Source organism: Rhineura floridana, chromosome 5, assembly GCF_030035675.1.
Source record: "Rhineura floridana isolate rRhiFlo1 chromosome 5, rRhiFlo1.hap2, whole genome shotgun sequence".
In the NCBI taxonomy this organism is placed as follows: Eukaryota; Metazoa; Chordata; class Lepidosauria; order Squamata; family Rhineuridae; genus Rhineura; species Rhineura floridana.
Window position 1 is genome coordinate 51991755 of NC_084484.1, and position 16512 is coordinate 52008266.

The 16512-nt window shown below is 42.5% G+C and overlaps 2 protein-coding genes across 10 annotated transcripts in view; one reads left to right on the forward strand and one right to left on the reverse strand.

The window, feature by feature from the left end:
* The window catches only part of DCUN1D2 (defective in cullin neddylation 1 domain containing 2), a 34419-nt gene extending 19739 nt beyond the window's left edge, over window positions 1-14680 (reverse strand). The window contains exons 1-2 of one of the 4 annotated variants that reach the window (XM_061626717.1): window positions 14311-14680; window positions 11609-11825 (exon numbers count right to left, since the gene is read on the reverse strand). In XM_061626717.1, the coding sequence (XP_061482701.1) occupies window positions 11609-11825; window positions 14311-14313 (220 nt within the window). In that variant the 5' untranslated portion in view covers window positions 14314-14680. Of the gene's footprint in view, window positions 1-11608; window positions 11826-13346; window positions 13808-14131; window positions 14255-14310 lie in introns of those variants that run through there. The other 3 variants (XM_061626719.1, XM_061626720.1, XM_061626721.1) reach the window with 3 other exon arrangements.
* TMCO3 (transmembrane and coiled-coil domains 3) overlaps window positions 13711-16512 on the forward strand; it is a 42454-nt gene continuing 39652 nt past the window's right edge. For 2 of the 6 annotated variants that reach the window (XR_009762726.1, XM_061626701.1), the window contains exon 1: window positions 14835-15982. The gene's annotated coding sequence lies outside the window, so the exon portion shown is untranslated. The other 4 variants (XM_061626705.1, XM_061626702.1, XM_061626703.1 and 1 more) reach the window with 4 other exon arrangements.

Genomic DNA, 16512 nt, shown 5'->3' on the forward strand with positions numbered 1-16512 from the left:
ATCACTAATAAAAATATCCAGAAATGTCTAAACAATTAATTCAATAGGATCTAGGCCAAGTCACTTGCAGCCCAATCATAATGCTTAAGAACCTGTGGATGGATGGATGGATAAATAAAATAAAATAAACAAATAAATGATGTGATGTATCAGCATTCCTAGGCAAATATGCCAGCTCAAGGATTTATGACAAAGGCTACATGAGGCAATTTTCACCTAAATTAATCTAATTACAAACCCCCAGTTTAGTTAAAATTAAGATCTACAAAAGTTATCATTTGCCATATTACTACATCTACAATCCAGAAAGTTAAGTTAAAGCACTTGAAGCCAAATGGTCCGAAATCTTAAATCCAAGTACTCTACCTTAACCTACCTATAGATGAGGCTGTGAAGATGCAGCTTTAATCCAAGAAATAATCCCAAACACACTCCTGTTTTCTGTGTCTGATAAGAAAGCAATTCCAGATCTTAAAAGTCATAATCAGGTCACTTTTTTATGAAAAACATAGCCTAAGGCTTGCATCCAAAGAAGCATGAGGGAAGTTCTGGTGGCACAGTGGCATGTCCATTTTCTCTCCTCCCCTTGTACGCCCCCCATCTTCTTTAGAGGGTCCCCCAACCATCCAGAGCTGTTTTTGAGGGGCATTGGTGGCTGAAGGGGACAGGAAGCTAGTACTAGGGGAATGGAAGCACTGGATACCATCCTAATGGCAGAATGAAATTATATAATGCTACAAAATTCAACTGGGTTGTGAATCTAAAACAGGTGTCCTATCTGAACAACATGGTTCTCCATATGTTGCTTGACTAGGACTTGGTCTGCCTGGGGCTGATGGGAGTTGTAGTCCAACATCTGGAGGGTACTATTTTCTACTCCTGATCTGCATTATGTGCCACAACAACATAATCTTATCATTATCATCTTCTGATTTTCTTACAAATTTAGTTGCAAAATTTGAATCACCAGTATCTCTATAGTACAACCCACCCACATATATTCAACTGCCAAAGAAAGCCATTCTTAATTTTTAAATTCCAAGTGAATAATAAATAATAATAATAAATAATAATTTTATTTATTGGTCACCTATCTGTCCAGGTTAATGGACACTCTAGGCGACTTACAATAAAAAACAATACATCATATACAATATACAAAATAAAACACAGTCATAGTCAATTTAAAATCAGTTTCCAATTAAAACATCATAAAACTAACCCTCCCCAATCCCATAGGCCTCCCTGAATAGCCAGGTTTTTAAGGCTCGGCGAAAACCTGTCAGGGAGGGAGTATGTCGAAGATCAAGAGGAAGGGAGTTCCAGAGGGTGGGGGCCACAATCGAGAAAGCCCTCTCTCTGGTCTGCACCAGCCTAGCTATTTTAACCGGTGGGACCGAGAGAAGGTCTTGTGAGGCTGATCTTGTCAGGCGCCATAATTGGTGACTCTGGAGGCGCTCCTTCAGATAAACTGGGCCGAAACCGTTTAGGGTTTTAAAGGTCAATACCAACACCTTGAATTGGGCCCGGTAGACAACTGGTAGCCAGTGAAGATCCATTAACACTGGACTGATGTGATCACGGCGACGGCTGTGCTTGATCAAGCGCGCCGCCGCATTCTGTACCAGCTGTAACTTCCGGACCGTTTTCAATGGTAACCCCACGTAGAGCGCATTACAGTAGTCCAAGCGAGAGGAGACCAGGGCATGTATCACTTGTGGGAGCAGATGAACAGGAAGGTAGGGACGCAGCCTTTGTATCAGACGTAATTGATACCAAGCTGCCCGACTCACTGCTGACACCTGAGCCTCCATGGACAGCTGGGAGTCAAGAATGACCCCAAGGCTGCGGACCTGGTCTTTCAGGGGTAATCTCACCCCATTAAGCATCAGGTCTGTAATACCCAGCCTCCCTTTGTCTCCCACAAGCAACACCTCGGTCTTGTCAGGATTCAGCTTCAGCCTGTTCTCTCCCATCCATCCACTTATGGATTCCAGGCACTTGGACATGGTATCTACAGCCAACTCTGGTGAGGACTTAAATGAGAGATAGAGCTCTATTGGTGACACTTCAGCCCAAAACTCCTGATGATGGCCCCCAGCGGTTTCACATAGATGTTAAACAGCATGGGAGAGAGGATAGAGCCCTGTGGTACTCCACAATTAAGAGACCAAGGGTCTGAAACCTCATCTCCCAAAGCTACCCTCTGGTGCCTATTTGAGAGATAGGAATGGAACCACTGTAAAACAGTGCCCCCCATTCCCAATCCCTCAAGGCGATCCAAAAGGATACCGTGGTCAACGGTATCGAAAGCCGCTGAGAGATCTAGGAGGACGAGGAAGGTATACTCCCCACTATCCAGCGCCCTCCTCATATCATCCACCAGAGCGACCAAGGCTGTTTCAGTTCCATGCCCAGTCCTGAAACCCGATTGGAATGGATCTAAATAATCCGTTTCCTCCAAGTGTGCCTGTAACTGTTTGGCCACCACTCGCTCAATCACCTTGCCCAAGAATGGTAAGTTAGATACTGGGCGGAAGTTATTCAGTTCTCGGGGATCCAAGGAGGGTTTTTTTAAGATGGGCTTTATCACCGCTTCCTTGAGGGCTAATGGCATTGCACCCTCTTTCAAGGATGCATTTACCATTGCCTTGATCCCTTCGCTCAGTCTCTCCTTGCAGCTCATAACAAGCCACAAAGGGCAAGGATCAAACAGACAGGTGGTTGGCTTCACGGTAACGAGCACCTTGTCCACTTCCTCAGAGAGAAGAGGCTGAAACCGATCCCACCAGACCGGAATGCAACTGGCCGACCCTGGCCCACTACCTGTATCCACGGCGAGCGGAATCGTGCTCTTCAGGCGCTTGACTTTATCAGCAAAGTGTTTAGCAAAAGTATCACAGGAGATTTTAGAATGTTCCATGGGTTCCTGAGCAACTGGACCGACCAGGCTTTGGACCACTTGGAACAATCTCCTGGGACAACACTCTGCTGACGCAATAGAGGCAGCAAAGAACTCCCTCTTTGTTGTCTTTATTGCCACTTGGTAGGCAGTTATTGCTGCTCTAACCAGTGTCCGATCGTCTTCAGTGCGAGATTTCCACCACCGGCGCTCAAGTCGTCTCACCTCCTGCCTCAGACCCCGCAACCGTGGTGTATACCAGGGTGCTGTCTGAGTTCTATTCAGGGGGAGAGGATGTTTCAGGGCCACCCGATCCAAAGCCCCAGTGATCTCCCGATTCCACTTCATCACCAGGGCTTCGACCGGGCAACCTTCAGTCAGCTCCAAATCACCCAGCACATTCAGGAATCCCTGAGGTTCCATCAGGCGTCTGGGGCGGACCATCTTAATAGGTCCTTGTCCCCTATGGAGGGTGTGTGGCATCGAGAGGTCTATATTCACCAGGTAGTGATCTGACCATGACACAGGGTTAGAAGAAACAACCCTCCCTTTCAGAACACTTCCTTCCCCTCCCGAGACAAACACAAGGGTCAATAGCATGACCGGCTACATGGGTGGGCCCTGTATTACTGAGGTGCAGATCCCAAGAAGTCATGGTTTCAATGAAATCCTGAGGGGCTCCCATGAGGATAGACTCGGCGTGTACGTTAAAATCCCCCACAACCAAAAGGTTGGGGGAACGTAACCGCACGTCTGAGACCACCTCAAGCACCTCGGTCAGGGAGTCTGCTGTGCAGCGGGATGGGCGGTACACAAGCAGAATCCCTAAACTGCCCGTTGGGCCCAACCTCCAGTACATGCAATCAACAAACTTGGTCTCATGGAGAGGAGGTCTGGCGAAAACCAGAGATCCCCGATAGATGACTGCCACACCCCCTCCCCGCCTACCAATCCTCGGCTGCTGTGCGTACTGGAAACCCGCTGGACACATGGCCTCAAGTATTGGAGCTGAGGCCTCATCCAGCCAGGTCTCCGTAATACAAGCCAGGTCTGCGTTCTCATCCAATATCATGTCATGGATGAGTGCTGTTTTTTGTACCACAGACCTGGCGTTACAGAAAAGCAGTCGAAGGTTGGATGGAGTAACGACATTTAAAAGAAACCTTTGTACTGGATGTGTTTTGCATCAATATTACTAGGCAGTATTTCCATCACTATTAACCATGTACATTCTCTGTGACCTACATTTACCTGAGTGGCTTAGGCAAACTTGAGATCCAGGAACAGCTTGGTGTACTCCTAACAAGCAGCTGGACGTACATTTAAAGCCTTTTTACTATTATTTGTAATTCTCTTTAGGGGAATTGAAAAATCAGGTGATTGCTGTAAGAGGTTCTTAGACAATCATGTGCACAATGAGAACAGATTTTTTTCTAATTTTAATTCTATGGGATTAAATTCATTCTTCTCTCTATGATCCTGCTGTTGAAGTAATTTAGTACAGGTGCATATGAATTGTCTTCTTCAAGTCTGCTTCTGTTTTAGATCACTATAATACTAATGAAGGCTAATAAGCTACCTTGACTTCTCCAGAGGAAAAGTGAAGCTTTAAATAAAGCAATTTTCTGCATATGCCTACTGGAGATATATCTACAACTCTTTGTGAAATACATTTTTACAAATAAAATTAAGGATGTCTTTCAGGCTTCAACATATTACCATAACACATTTTATAAAAGCTCTCAGCTAATTAAAATATTTCCATTAATTAATATGTCTTTTAACTGATTGTTTAAATAAATATGCATATTACCAAAACATCAATATGTGCTCTTTTGAGATACAGTTTAACAAACGTTTGTTTACTGAAGGTAAACTAAGTTACCACACACTGTTAGAAGGAAAGGCTATGTTCAATATTTTTTTTTACTCCTGTTATAAAAGCATAATAGAACCATAACATCTTCAAAAAGATGAGCCACATCTGCACTAGACATTTAAAGCACTATTATACCACTTTAACAGTCACAGAATCCTAGGAACTGTAATTTCGTAAGGGTTCTGAGAGTTGTTGGGAGACCCATATTCTCCTCAGAGATACAATTCCATGGGAAGAGGGACTGACCACTCTGATAATTGTAGCTCTGTGATGGGAATAGGGGTCTCCTAACAACGCTTAACATACTTAACAAACTGCAGTTTCCAGGATTTTCTGGGAGAAGTCATGACTATTAAAGTATAACCTCACCAATTAGCAGAGGTTCACAAATATGGTGATCATAACTTTAATTCTAATTAATAGTTTTAGTACATTCTGCTACAGTATTAATACATTTTCAAAAAGTTGACAGAGGCATGGGGAAACTGAGTGCCTCTTTTAGATGGTGCCAGGATACATTTCATGTTAAAAAAAAAAGTAACAGTGACATGGACTGGAGAGGGAGGGATTAATACAATCATATGCCAAACAATGCTAATCTGCCACTCCTGTCCTATAAAACCTGCTCACCAGGCAGTAGGTACAAAAGGGATATACTTTGCTTCTCTGGAGTAGGAAGTGAGAAATCTGAGCCTTACTTGCTTTACAAGCCAATCATTTTTGTAAACTTCAGTTCATTACTCAACTAAAATTGTAGTTGATTAGTACAGTACCACTGACAGAAGCTTGTGGTCCTAGTGATTATGCCCGTAGAAATCAGAAAGAAAACATTTTAATTTGAATGCAAATGTTCTTAATGTCTCAGATAAATCTCCTGCTTTGATAGCAGAGAAGTACCATAGTAATGCTAAATAAATAAATTATAATCTATAAAACATATCTCTATGAAGTATGCTGAAGAGTCTAGACTAAGCAGAAGCACTCTGGATACAAGGATAAAGAATGTCCAGAAGAGGGGATTATGGTTCAATCCTCCTGTGCTCAAGACTGAAGCAGAATCTTCAAAGCTAAAGGACTCAATGAGGAGAGACATTTTGGCAATACCTTTTCCCCCTGCAGCACCCCTCCAAATTTTGGGGAACCTTCAGAGCAGATATGGGAGCACAGGTGGGGAGAAGGAACTGCCAAAAATGATCTTCCTTCCCGTAATCAGAACACCAGTTAGATGCGAAAGGAGTGTCTGGAGTTGTACAATGCACACAATAGGAACATGGAACGTGAGAAGCATGAACCAGGGAAAGTTAGAAATTGTCAAGCAAGAAATGGAATGTATCAACATTACAATACGTGGCGTGAGTGAATTAAAATGGATGGGAATGGGACATTTTCAATCAGGCCACTACAAAATATTTTATGCAGGAAATGAGAAATTAAGAAGAAATGGGGTTGCTTTAATAGTGAGAAGTAATGTAGCAAAAGCAATTGGGAGCTACAACACAAGGTCTGAGCGAGTGATATCAATGAGATTAAATGGGAAACCTATTAACATAACCATCATGCAAGTCTATGCTCCAACAGCAAATGCAGAAAAGGAATTGGAGAGATTTTATGCAGAAGTACAGGAAGAAATTGATCACACACCAAAACAAGATGTTCTGATAATCATGGGGGACTGGAATGCAAAAGCAGGGAACAGAGAAGAACCAGGAATTGTGAGGAAATAGGGCTTAGGAGACAGAAATGAACCCAATAATTTGTTTCTTGCAAACATATTTTTTGAGCAACCGAGAAGATGACTGTAAATGTGGTCAATATAGGAATCAAACTGATTATATAATTGGTAGCAGAAGATGGAGAAGTTCCATACTTTCTCCAAAAACAAGACCAGGAGCAGACTGCGGTACAAATCATGAACTAGTCGTATCGAAAATCAGAGTAAAGCTAAAGAAGAACAACAAAACAATCATAATGCCAACATACAATTTAAATAATATCGCAGAAGAATATGAAGATCAAATAAGGAACAGATTTGAGGCTTTAAACTTAGTTGACAGAGAACCAGAAGAACCATGGAGTGAAGTCAGAGACATTATCAGGGAAGAATGCAAAAAGACAATACTTCTAGCTAAAAAGAGAGAAAGACCTCAATGGATGACTGAAGAAACTCTTAAAATGGTTAAAGAGAGAAGGAAAGCTAAAGCAAAAGGAGATAGAAACAGTCAGAACCCTAAATGCAACAATACAGTGCATAGGGACAAAGAAAACTATTACAACAGTTATTGTATAGAAATAGAAGAGGACAACAAAAAGGGAAGAACAAGAGCCCTATTCCAAAAGATTAGAGAAAGTAAAGGGAAATTTAAACCAAGAGTAGGGATGTTGAATAATCAACAGGGGAACACACTGACTGAACAAGATGAAATAAAAGGAAGATGGAAGCAATACACTGAAGAACTCTATAAAAGAGATGCCAGGATGACAGATTCATTCATGGAGGAACCGTATGATGAAGAACCAGAAATTCTAGAATGTGAGGTGAAAGCTGCTCTTAAAATACTTGGAAGAAACAAATTACCAGGAACAGATGGCATACCAATAGAGTTGGTACAAGGTACTGAGACTGAATCTGTCCAAATTTTGACAAAAATCTCTCAAGAAATATGGAAAACTAAACAATGGCCCACAAACTGGAAGCGTTCCGTATACATCTCAATTCCAAAGAAAGGGGATCCTAGGGAATGCAGTAATTACCGAACTATTGCCTTAATATCCCATGCAAGTAAAGTCATGCTCAAGATTCTACAACAAAGGCTCTTACCATATATGGAGCAAGAAATGCCAGATGTCCAAGCTGGATTTAGAAAAGGAAGGGGCATCAGAGATCATATCGCAAACATACGTTGGATAATGGAATGGACCAAGGAATTTCAGAAGAAAATCACCCTGTGCTTTATGGATTACAGCAAAGCCTTTGACTGTAGATCATGACAAACTATGGAATGCTTTAAAAGAAATTGAGGTGCCACAGCATCTGATTGTCCTGATGACCAACCTTTACTCTGGACAAGAGGCTACTGTAAGGACAGAATATGGAGAAACCGATTGGTTCCCAATCGGAAAGGCTGTGAGACAGGGGTGTATTTTATCACCCTATTTATTTAATCTATATGCAGAACATATCAAATGGAAAGCGGGATTGGACCAAGATGAAGGAGGTGTGAAAATTGGAGGGAGAAATATTAATAATTTAAGATATGCAGACGATACCATACTCTTAGCAGAAACCAGTAATGATCTGAAACGCATGCTGATGAAAGTTAAAGAGGAAAACACAAAAGCAGGACTACAGCTGAACGTCAAAAAGACTAATGTAATGATAACAGAAGATGCATGTAATTTTAAAGTTGACAATGAGGACATTGAACTTGTCAAGGATTATCAATACCTTGGCACAGTCATTAACCAAAATGGAGACAATAGTCAAGAAATAAGAAGGCTAGGACTGGTGAGGGCAGCTGTGAGAGCACTAGAAAAGATCCTCAAATGCAAAGATGTATCACTGAACACTAAAGTCAGGATCATTCAGATTGGTATTCCCAATCTCTATGTATGGATGTGAAAGTTACTGTAAACCACCCAGAGAGCTTCAACTATGAGGTGGTATATAAGTACAATAAATAAATAAAAGTTGGACAGTGAAAAAAGAGGATAAGAGAAGAATCAACTCATTTAAAAAGTGGTGATGGAGGAGAACTTTGTGCATACCATGGACTGTGAAAAAGACAAATAATTGAGTGTTAGAACAAATTAAACCAGAACTACCATTAGAAGCTAAAATGATGAAACTGAGGTTATCATACTTTTGACACATCATTAGAAGACACGATTCACTAGAAAAGACAATAATGCTGGGGAAAACAGAAGGGAGTAGAAAAAGAGGAAGGCCAAACAAGAGATGGATTGATTCCATAAAGGAAGCCACAGACTTGAACTTACAAGATCTGAACAGGGTAGTTCACGACAGATGCTACTGGAGGTCACTGATTCATGGGGTCGCCATAAGTCGTAGTCGACTTGAAGGCACATAACAACAATTATTTTATGGCACACTATTAAATTTCAAAGCATAAGGACTGAGATATATTATACTGAAAGTCTTGCAGATCTGAAGTTTCAGTGGATAGTGACTAACTGACAAAGTAAAAGAACTACAGTTAAGCAAGCAGATTCTATTGATTTCTCTTCTTCAATGTGCTTAAGAGCATAATCCAATGCATATTTACTAAAAAGTAAGTGTCCAATGGGACTTACTTCCCAATAAGCATGAATTAGTTTGCAACCTAGATCTCCTGAATTTAAGAGTGTTTCATGTAGACTGGGTGGATAAAACCACAATATGCATGGCAGAGTTTTAATATTCCCATCTCATCCATCTGTGAGGTCTGATTTACAAATAATGTATTTAGGATCAGTGTACAAGATTTGAAGATCAGTTCATTTATCACTGTTACACCATCTTCAGAATAATGTTATTTAATGAGACAGTATATCCTAAGACAGGGGCAAGGAACCACAGACCTGGAAGCCATATGTGGCCCTCCAGGCTTCCCTATCTGACCCCAGAACTCTCCCGAGGCCACATCCCTAACTGGCTTTAATTCACATCCCAAGTGTTTTTGTCTGGCTGGAATGTATCCTTGAATTCTGATGTTTCTTGCTTGCCTGGATGGAGTATAGAGAGGGTGTGTGAGCGTGTATAGAAATTAACCTATTGTACAAAGGTACACATGTGGCCCCTGGAAGGTTGCCCAGAAGAGAATGAAGCCCTCTGGCTGAAAAAAGGTTTCCCAGGCCTGTTCTAAGATACAGGTTCAGTTTACATGTAAAGCTAAGCCAAATCATGGCATAGCACAAACACAAGAGTGTGTGGCACCCCAGAGACAAGATCACAGCCATTTTGCTCTTTCCCTCATCCTGCTGTTGCTGTGAGCTAAGCCATGGTTAGGTTTAACATGTAATCTGAACCTGGACTTGTGGTTTGCCTAAAGAAGACTATCCTGTTCTCACCAGGTTTCCTAAGGAGGTGAGAGACTCCCCAGCAAAACATAAGTGAAGGCAGCACAAGGGGCAGTATTCAGGGTCAGTCCGAAGTCAGAATCCAGAGTCTACCTCAAAACCAAGGGGGTCAGGCAAGAACCAGGGTCAGAGCAGTCCAGGGTCAGAAGCCAAGCAGTCTGTAAGCAACACAGGTAAGGGACAAGGCAAGAGACAGATCTATGGTCCACAGGCAATCTTTAGATGGGTCAGGTACAGAGCTGGAGTATACACATTGTTCCTGCTGCTCTTCCAGCCTAGTACTGTTTTTTATATGCTGGAGCTGCTCAACCACAACCCAAACCTCAGCTGACTGGTTTGGCTTTGCATTACATGCAAACTGGATCACAGAATAAAAATCCAATTACAGATTTAAATCCAATTAGTTCAACAGTGATATAGCCTCACAAAGAAAGTATATTTTCTCCTGCTTCTCTGGATGCTAAAACTTTGTAAGAAATTCAGCAAGATGTATGCCAGTAATAAAGCCACTGTAAGGCACATTGTTCCAACTCCTGATTTGTGATACAAATAATACAATAAAATATCCAGTCTAGTAAGGATGATCTGTTTGTCAGGAGCAGGACACAGGACAAGAGGAAGGCCAAACTGTATTTCTGGAAAATGAGCACTCTTGCTGGATTGGGGTGTTTATACTGCAAGAGAAAGAAGGCCCTGCATCCATTACCTGGGACAACAGTAGCACACATGGGGCTCACTCCTTCAAACAATAACCTCTGAACTCAGCCCAGAATCTTTTGCGAGAGTCAGACATGTATATGCTTAGACACAAAGATGTGCATGCATCAATACACAATATTTTAACAAGTGCATATATATATTTAGTGTCCCTCTTAATTGAATGAGTTGAACTTTCACTCTGGATTAGACAGAATGTGGATATATGCCCTCACTCAGTCTGGACTGAACTTTTGAACAGAATATAGATATAAGTCCTCACCCACCTAAGATCTGTGAACAGATGTAGGCTTACTCACAGGAATATCTCTTGCTGGACCAGGAACTCTAGGTGTAAAAAGGACTTGTATCTAATATGAATGCTATGGATCCTTTCCCATTGCTTTCAACAGTGTGTGCACTTGGATGATCATTGATATATGCATCCCAATGTGAATGAGAATGAACATGTAGACATGCATTTGAGCATACATTCCATGGAAAGAAACGCAGCAAAGATAAACAGCACCAACATTTGTATGCACATCTAATTTATGCCTGTAACTCCAGAAAGTGATCCACATCAGGGTGCTACAGAGTTCAATCATAAAAACTCAATACAGATTTCATGTGTAATGAATCAGATACTGCTACATCCATAGAGGACTTTATACATGGCTAGTACATTTCATATGTACTCAGTAAGTGGCTAGTTTGCTTTTTCTTAGCACCAATGCTGTATTTACTAGCACAATGTTTTCAATTTTAAAATAAAATAGTTTCACATTGAATGCTGTAAGATAAAGCAGATTGGGGGGGGAGCTTTACAGTTAAAAGAGTTTTGATTAATACAACAGTATATATAGAGATTGTTAGAACAGAATTCTACTTTAATGTTTATAGCCTGATAAGATGGATGGAAGTCCCACCGAGTTCAGTGGGGCTTACTTCCAAGTAAATATGTTCAGGATTACAGCTCCCCCCTGCCACCTCCAAAGATTTAGGTTAGAGTGGAAATCAAGTTCAAAGGAAAAAGTGAAAAAAATACACCTTACCTTTGTACCTGTTATACAATTGTTCTAATTTCTTTCTGTCTATTGAAATTTTCATGGATTCTTTGTAGTACAAGTCTGGATTCTGGAAGTAGTTGTCTGTTGCCACTTCTAGTTTCCACTCATTCTGCATTAAACAGTATATAGCAGTCCTTTCACCAGCTTGGGTAACTGCCATAAACTGGCGGACCTTGTCCTTCTGAGACGATTTAAGTTTATGCTTTGGGATGCAAAAGAAGCAGGAAAGCCAATGAAGCTAATCCAGATGTTTGTTTCAGAACTACTACAACTGCCTATCTTTAAAAAAGGGTTTAGTTCTCCTTTTGGGTAACAAATGTCACTCCAGAATAACCCAAAGAAATCCTTGCAGTTTCTTCTGAAAACTGAAATGACAGCATCTATATGTACATTTTTAAAAAACAAAAGTTCTGAGTGTAATTCATTTCAGTCTTACTATTTACAAGTCTAGAAACAACATCAGCTTTCCATATTGGAAGACCCAGCTTCTCTACACAGTGACTATCCGTTAAATGTGCCAAATCTTTAGTCAACTAACTTTCAGTAGCGGTGTTGTAATAAATATAACAAAATACTGCTCTTATGAAATAACATGTAATTACAATACCATACATTCAAGAGTATGAACACACTGAGGATACAATCCTATACGCATTTACCTAGGAGTAAGTCCCATTGAACTGGATGAGGCTTACTTCTAAGCAAACATGCATAGGATTTCACTGTTGCAATATCAGTGGGGCTGAAGGAAAAAAAATGATTTCAGAATAGGGTTGCCAGGCTCAGGGCCTGAGTCTGATCCTGTATCTTTAGGAGAAGAGAAAGTCAGCCAAGTGCAGGTGTTCTTGCAACCCTATAATGTGGAAAACCACAAGGTGGAATTCTCCCTCCCCCCTCCACAACTTTTATCTTCTGTATCTTTAAAAGCTGTGCAGGGGGAAGGGAGAATTCCACCTTGTGGTTTTCCACATTACAGGGTTGCAAGAACACCTGCACTTGGCTGACTTTCTCTTCTCCTAAAGATACAGGATCAGTCTCAGGCCCTGAACCTGGCAACCCTATTTCAGAAGCAGGCACTGTGTGAATATCGCTTTAAATATAAGCTAACAATAATAATAAGTCATCCAAAAATAGTAAGATGAAGTCACCTTAACAGTACATTCCTAGTGCATTCATATTTCAATTACATTTCTGTATTACCAAAACAGTATTGAAACATCTCTCAGTAAGATGACTGCAACTGTGGTATTTTGCGACACTCTTTCATATTGGAATATTCTTTCTAAAATCACTTTCATGTACGAAATTGCATTACCACATGCCAAAACTATAGCAAGACTTCATTCCTATTCTAAAGAAGCCCCATGTAGAAAATGTGTGTGGGAAAGTCTTGAGAACCACTAGACTAGAAAATAAATTCCAGTAAACCATAGATCCTGTTTCTATGCCAGCCAATTGTAAGTTCCAAACATTTAAGATTTACTCTTGAAGTGAATATATGTTTGCTTGTTTTGAGCCTTAATTCACTTTTGAGGAGAAACATAGGGGGGATCTGCAGGAGAGTTCAGCTTTTGCCGACAAGAATTATTGTTAAAATAAATGAACAAGCAGTTTGTTGAGCTACAGTTGCTACTCCAGAAGCAGGACTTAAAACACATTACTTCTCCTAATTTGGAATCCTCATTTAAACTTTGTTTCCTCTCACAGAAACCATTCATCTCACCTCAACGGAAGAAAATGAGAAAAAAAGGATAGCGCCAATACCTCAGGTTGTGGATTTGAACAGAGGATGAAAAAGATTTGGTCTTAGACAAGCAGAACTCTCATAGGATAAGGAAAAGGAAAAATGGGAAAGGGAGGAGGGAAGCACCTCCAGAGTGCAACAGACCAAAGATACACCCGCGGGTCCTTACGGCCCGCGGGGCAGCTTTCCCCGGCCTACAATTCTCCCTATAAAAAAATCACTCTCTCCCGAGTTCCTCATAGAACAGGATGAGGCTTCTTAGAAGCCAGCGCGCGTGGAAAGAGGTAGGGAAAAAGTGTAGCCTTCAGCTAGTAGTCTGTATGAGAAGCAGAAGGCAGAAGAGGGACAAAAACGCGAAGGGCTGGGGAGAGAGGTCAGGCTGCAGCAACCTGACAGCTTCTCCCCTGCCCAAAAAAGGGAAAGGTACGTGGTGGTGGTGATGGTTGCAATAGTACCGCTGAGAGCTAGTCAGTCGTAGTGGTAGTAGTTGTGGTGGTGTTGCTGCTACTGCTGCTATTAGCTTCGCCGCTGTGCGTGTTCCCAAAATATCATGACACACACACACCGCCTCCACCGGCTTATTAGTATAAGATCGCCTCAGGCTCGCTATAGAGCTTCCCTCACGCCAGGCACCTTTCAATGACGGGGAGGTGGGCAGAGAGAAGATTCAGAGCGAGCCTTGGCCCGCGCGCGATGTTTCGTTCCTTGCCCCCCACCTCCCTCGTGACCCTTCCTGGTGGGGCGATAAACCAGAAGGGAAAAACCTGTAAGGAAGAGAAGGTCGCTCGCTACTCTGCACTTTGCCCTCAGGCGGCGGCAGAAGCCGCAACTATCCACATCACTGCAGGAGGAGCTTTCGTTGCTTCCTCCTCATTATCTTCGCACACACGGAAGGGGAGCGGGGGGTTATTATAACCGGTGCAACCCCCCTCCCTTCACCTACCATTTTATCAGCAGCGCTTTCACCCCAACTTCACTATCCAGCGGCAGGGCTGCTGCTGCTGCTGCCGCCGCTGCCGCTGCCGCCGCCGCCACAGCGTCCTCCTGCGCACGCGCGTACCGGGCCGCTTCACCTCGCCCTCCTTTTCTTTCCCTCACGACCCTCAACTGCCTGCCATCGTCCAGATTCGTTTCAGAAGTCTCCGTCCCTTTTCTTCCTGGGATTCCGGTACTAAGCAAAATTTAGACTTTATTCTAGTGCCACCGCGCCTGTGAGGTGGGGCAGAAGAATCCACAAGGCCCGATAAAAGCTAAAGAGAAATGAGGAACTACGTTACCCATGGTACAATCTGCTAGCAACTGGCTAGTGCCATGGACTTTTAATGTAGACTCATGCGTAGTTTCTCACTTCGGCGTTAACCATAGACGCCTTTTTTGTCTCAAGGGTCAGAAGTGAAAGATGGACAAATTCAGGATTTTTCTGTTCCTGTAATTGGGCAATAGCATGTCCTTCACAAAGAGGTAGTAGCTAAAAAAAGGGACCTTTAGTCTTCCTGGTTTTTTTTTTTTAAGCTAAAAAGTGTTTTAAAATGCACCACGTTTGCACGCAGATCATCGGAACGCAAGGCTTCTGCATGCAATTCAGTGTTGGATTTGCTGGGAGGGGATCTAAGATGGGGCTTGAGGAGACTGACTTCTGCTGCAACCTGGAAAGGGAGGGGAGGTTTGGAGTGTAAATCCAAACTAGGCTCAGCCTCACTTCTAATTCTAATCTGCAATATGACTGGTGGGGTCCTGTTGAGGCTAGTTGGGACTTACAGACAAAATATATCCCTCATACAAAAACACCCTTCAGGTGTCCTACCAGTTCAAATTCAGCACTGAATTGCATGTAGAAATCTTGTGCTTCATCGATATGAATGCAGGATATAATGGACTGTTTTGGTACTGTTGGGACAATTTTAATAATGTTTTGTGTTCTTTTAAAAAATCCACATTTTTCACAGAAAATAAGATTCGAGTTGGAAAAAGCATAGCTTTGCTGTTACCTTCTGTTTCTGGGCAGACAGGCTGCAGTCTTTAGTATAGCTATACCAAATACTGCACGTTTTTCCATTGTTTTCTGTGAACGGCTTTCCGTTTCGCTCTAACGCAAAGAAAAAAATAGCATTAAGCGAAACCAGGAAGTTTCGTATCCAAATAATTGTGATTCAAATTTTCCTATTTGTATGGCTGACGCTTGGGGAATTCTATGCTTCCCACAATGCACTGCAAAGGAGGCGGGCTCGATAAGGTTTTCACATTCACTACATTTCCCACAGCGCACTGAGTCAGTTAGCAGGAGGACTACATTTCCCACAAAGCGCAAAAGTGAAGTAGGAAGCTTAGGCGGCCCTCCCCTCTTCCTTACGCTGGAGAAGCCGAGGCCGTAGTAAAAGTCTGATTTGGGCTGGTGAGGTAACGACAGGTGGCTCTTTATTTAAAGGGGCGGAGGCTTCCCTTCTGGTTGGGCGGGGGGGAAGCGAGGTTCGCTCGCCGGCCTTCAGGAGATTCTGTTGGACACCTGAGAGGACGAGGAAGGGAGGTGGCATGTTGATGGTGGGGACGTGGCTGGACACCTCTGGGAACTGCGGTGGCGCTTTTACTCGTCGGCGGTTGACCTTTCCGTGCAGGAGGTGAGTGGGAGAAAGACTCTATCGTCCGGTCCCATTTTTTCTGTTGGACCGGACAAGGGTGAGGGATCCACGTACGCAGGAAGGTCGATAGATTTATAAAAAAAAAAAAAAAAGCGGGGGGGGGGAGAGAAAGACAGCAGCATTCAAATGTCTCCATGGGAGCTAAGGCGGAGGTCCAGTGACACTCCAGCCCGTTTTCCGACTGCGCGGTAATAGACAGGGGAACAACGGGCCGCTTTGGTTAGTAGAAAAGCAAGAAGGTATCAGCTTAAACGAAGGCTTTTCGTGTCTGAACCGGATCTTAATCGTCCTTTGATGGCCCTCCCAGACATAGTCGCATATTTCGCAAAGCCGTGGAGAAAGAATGAGTCTTGCCCCTCTTTCACAGATGTGTTCCTCTTGAGGGCAAGGTAGACTTGCGTTAGTTTTTGACTGTTTGAATGTGGGTGGAATTGATTAACTCACATCCCCCATACATGGATGTGATGATGGTGGTAGCTGCTTTCCCTGCCCCATCTCTTGTCTCAGCT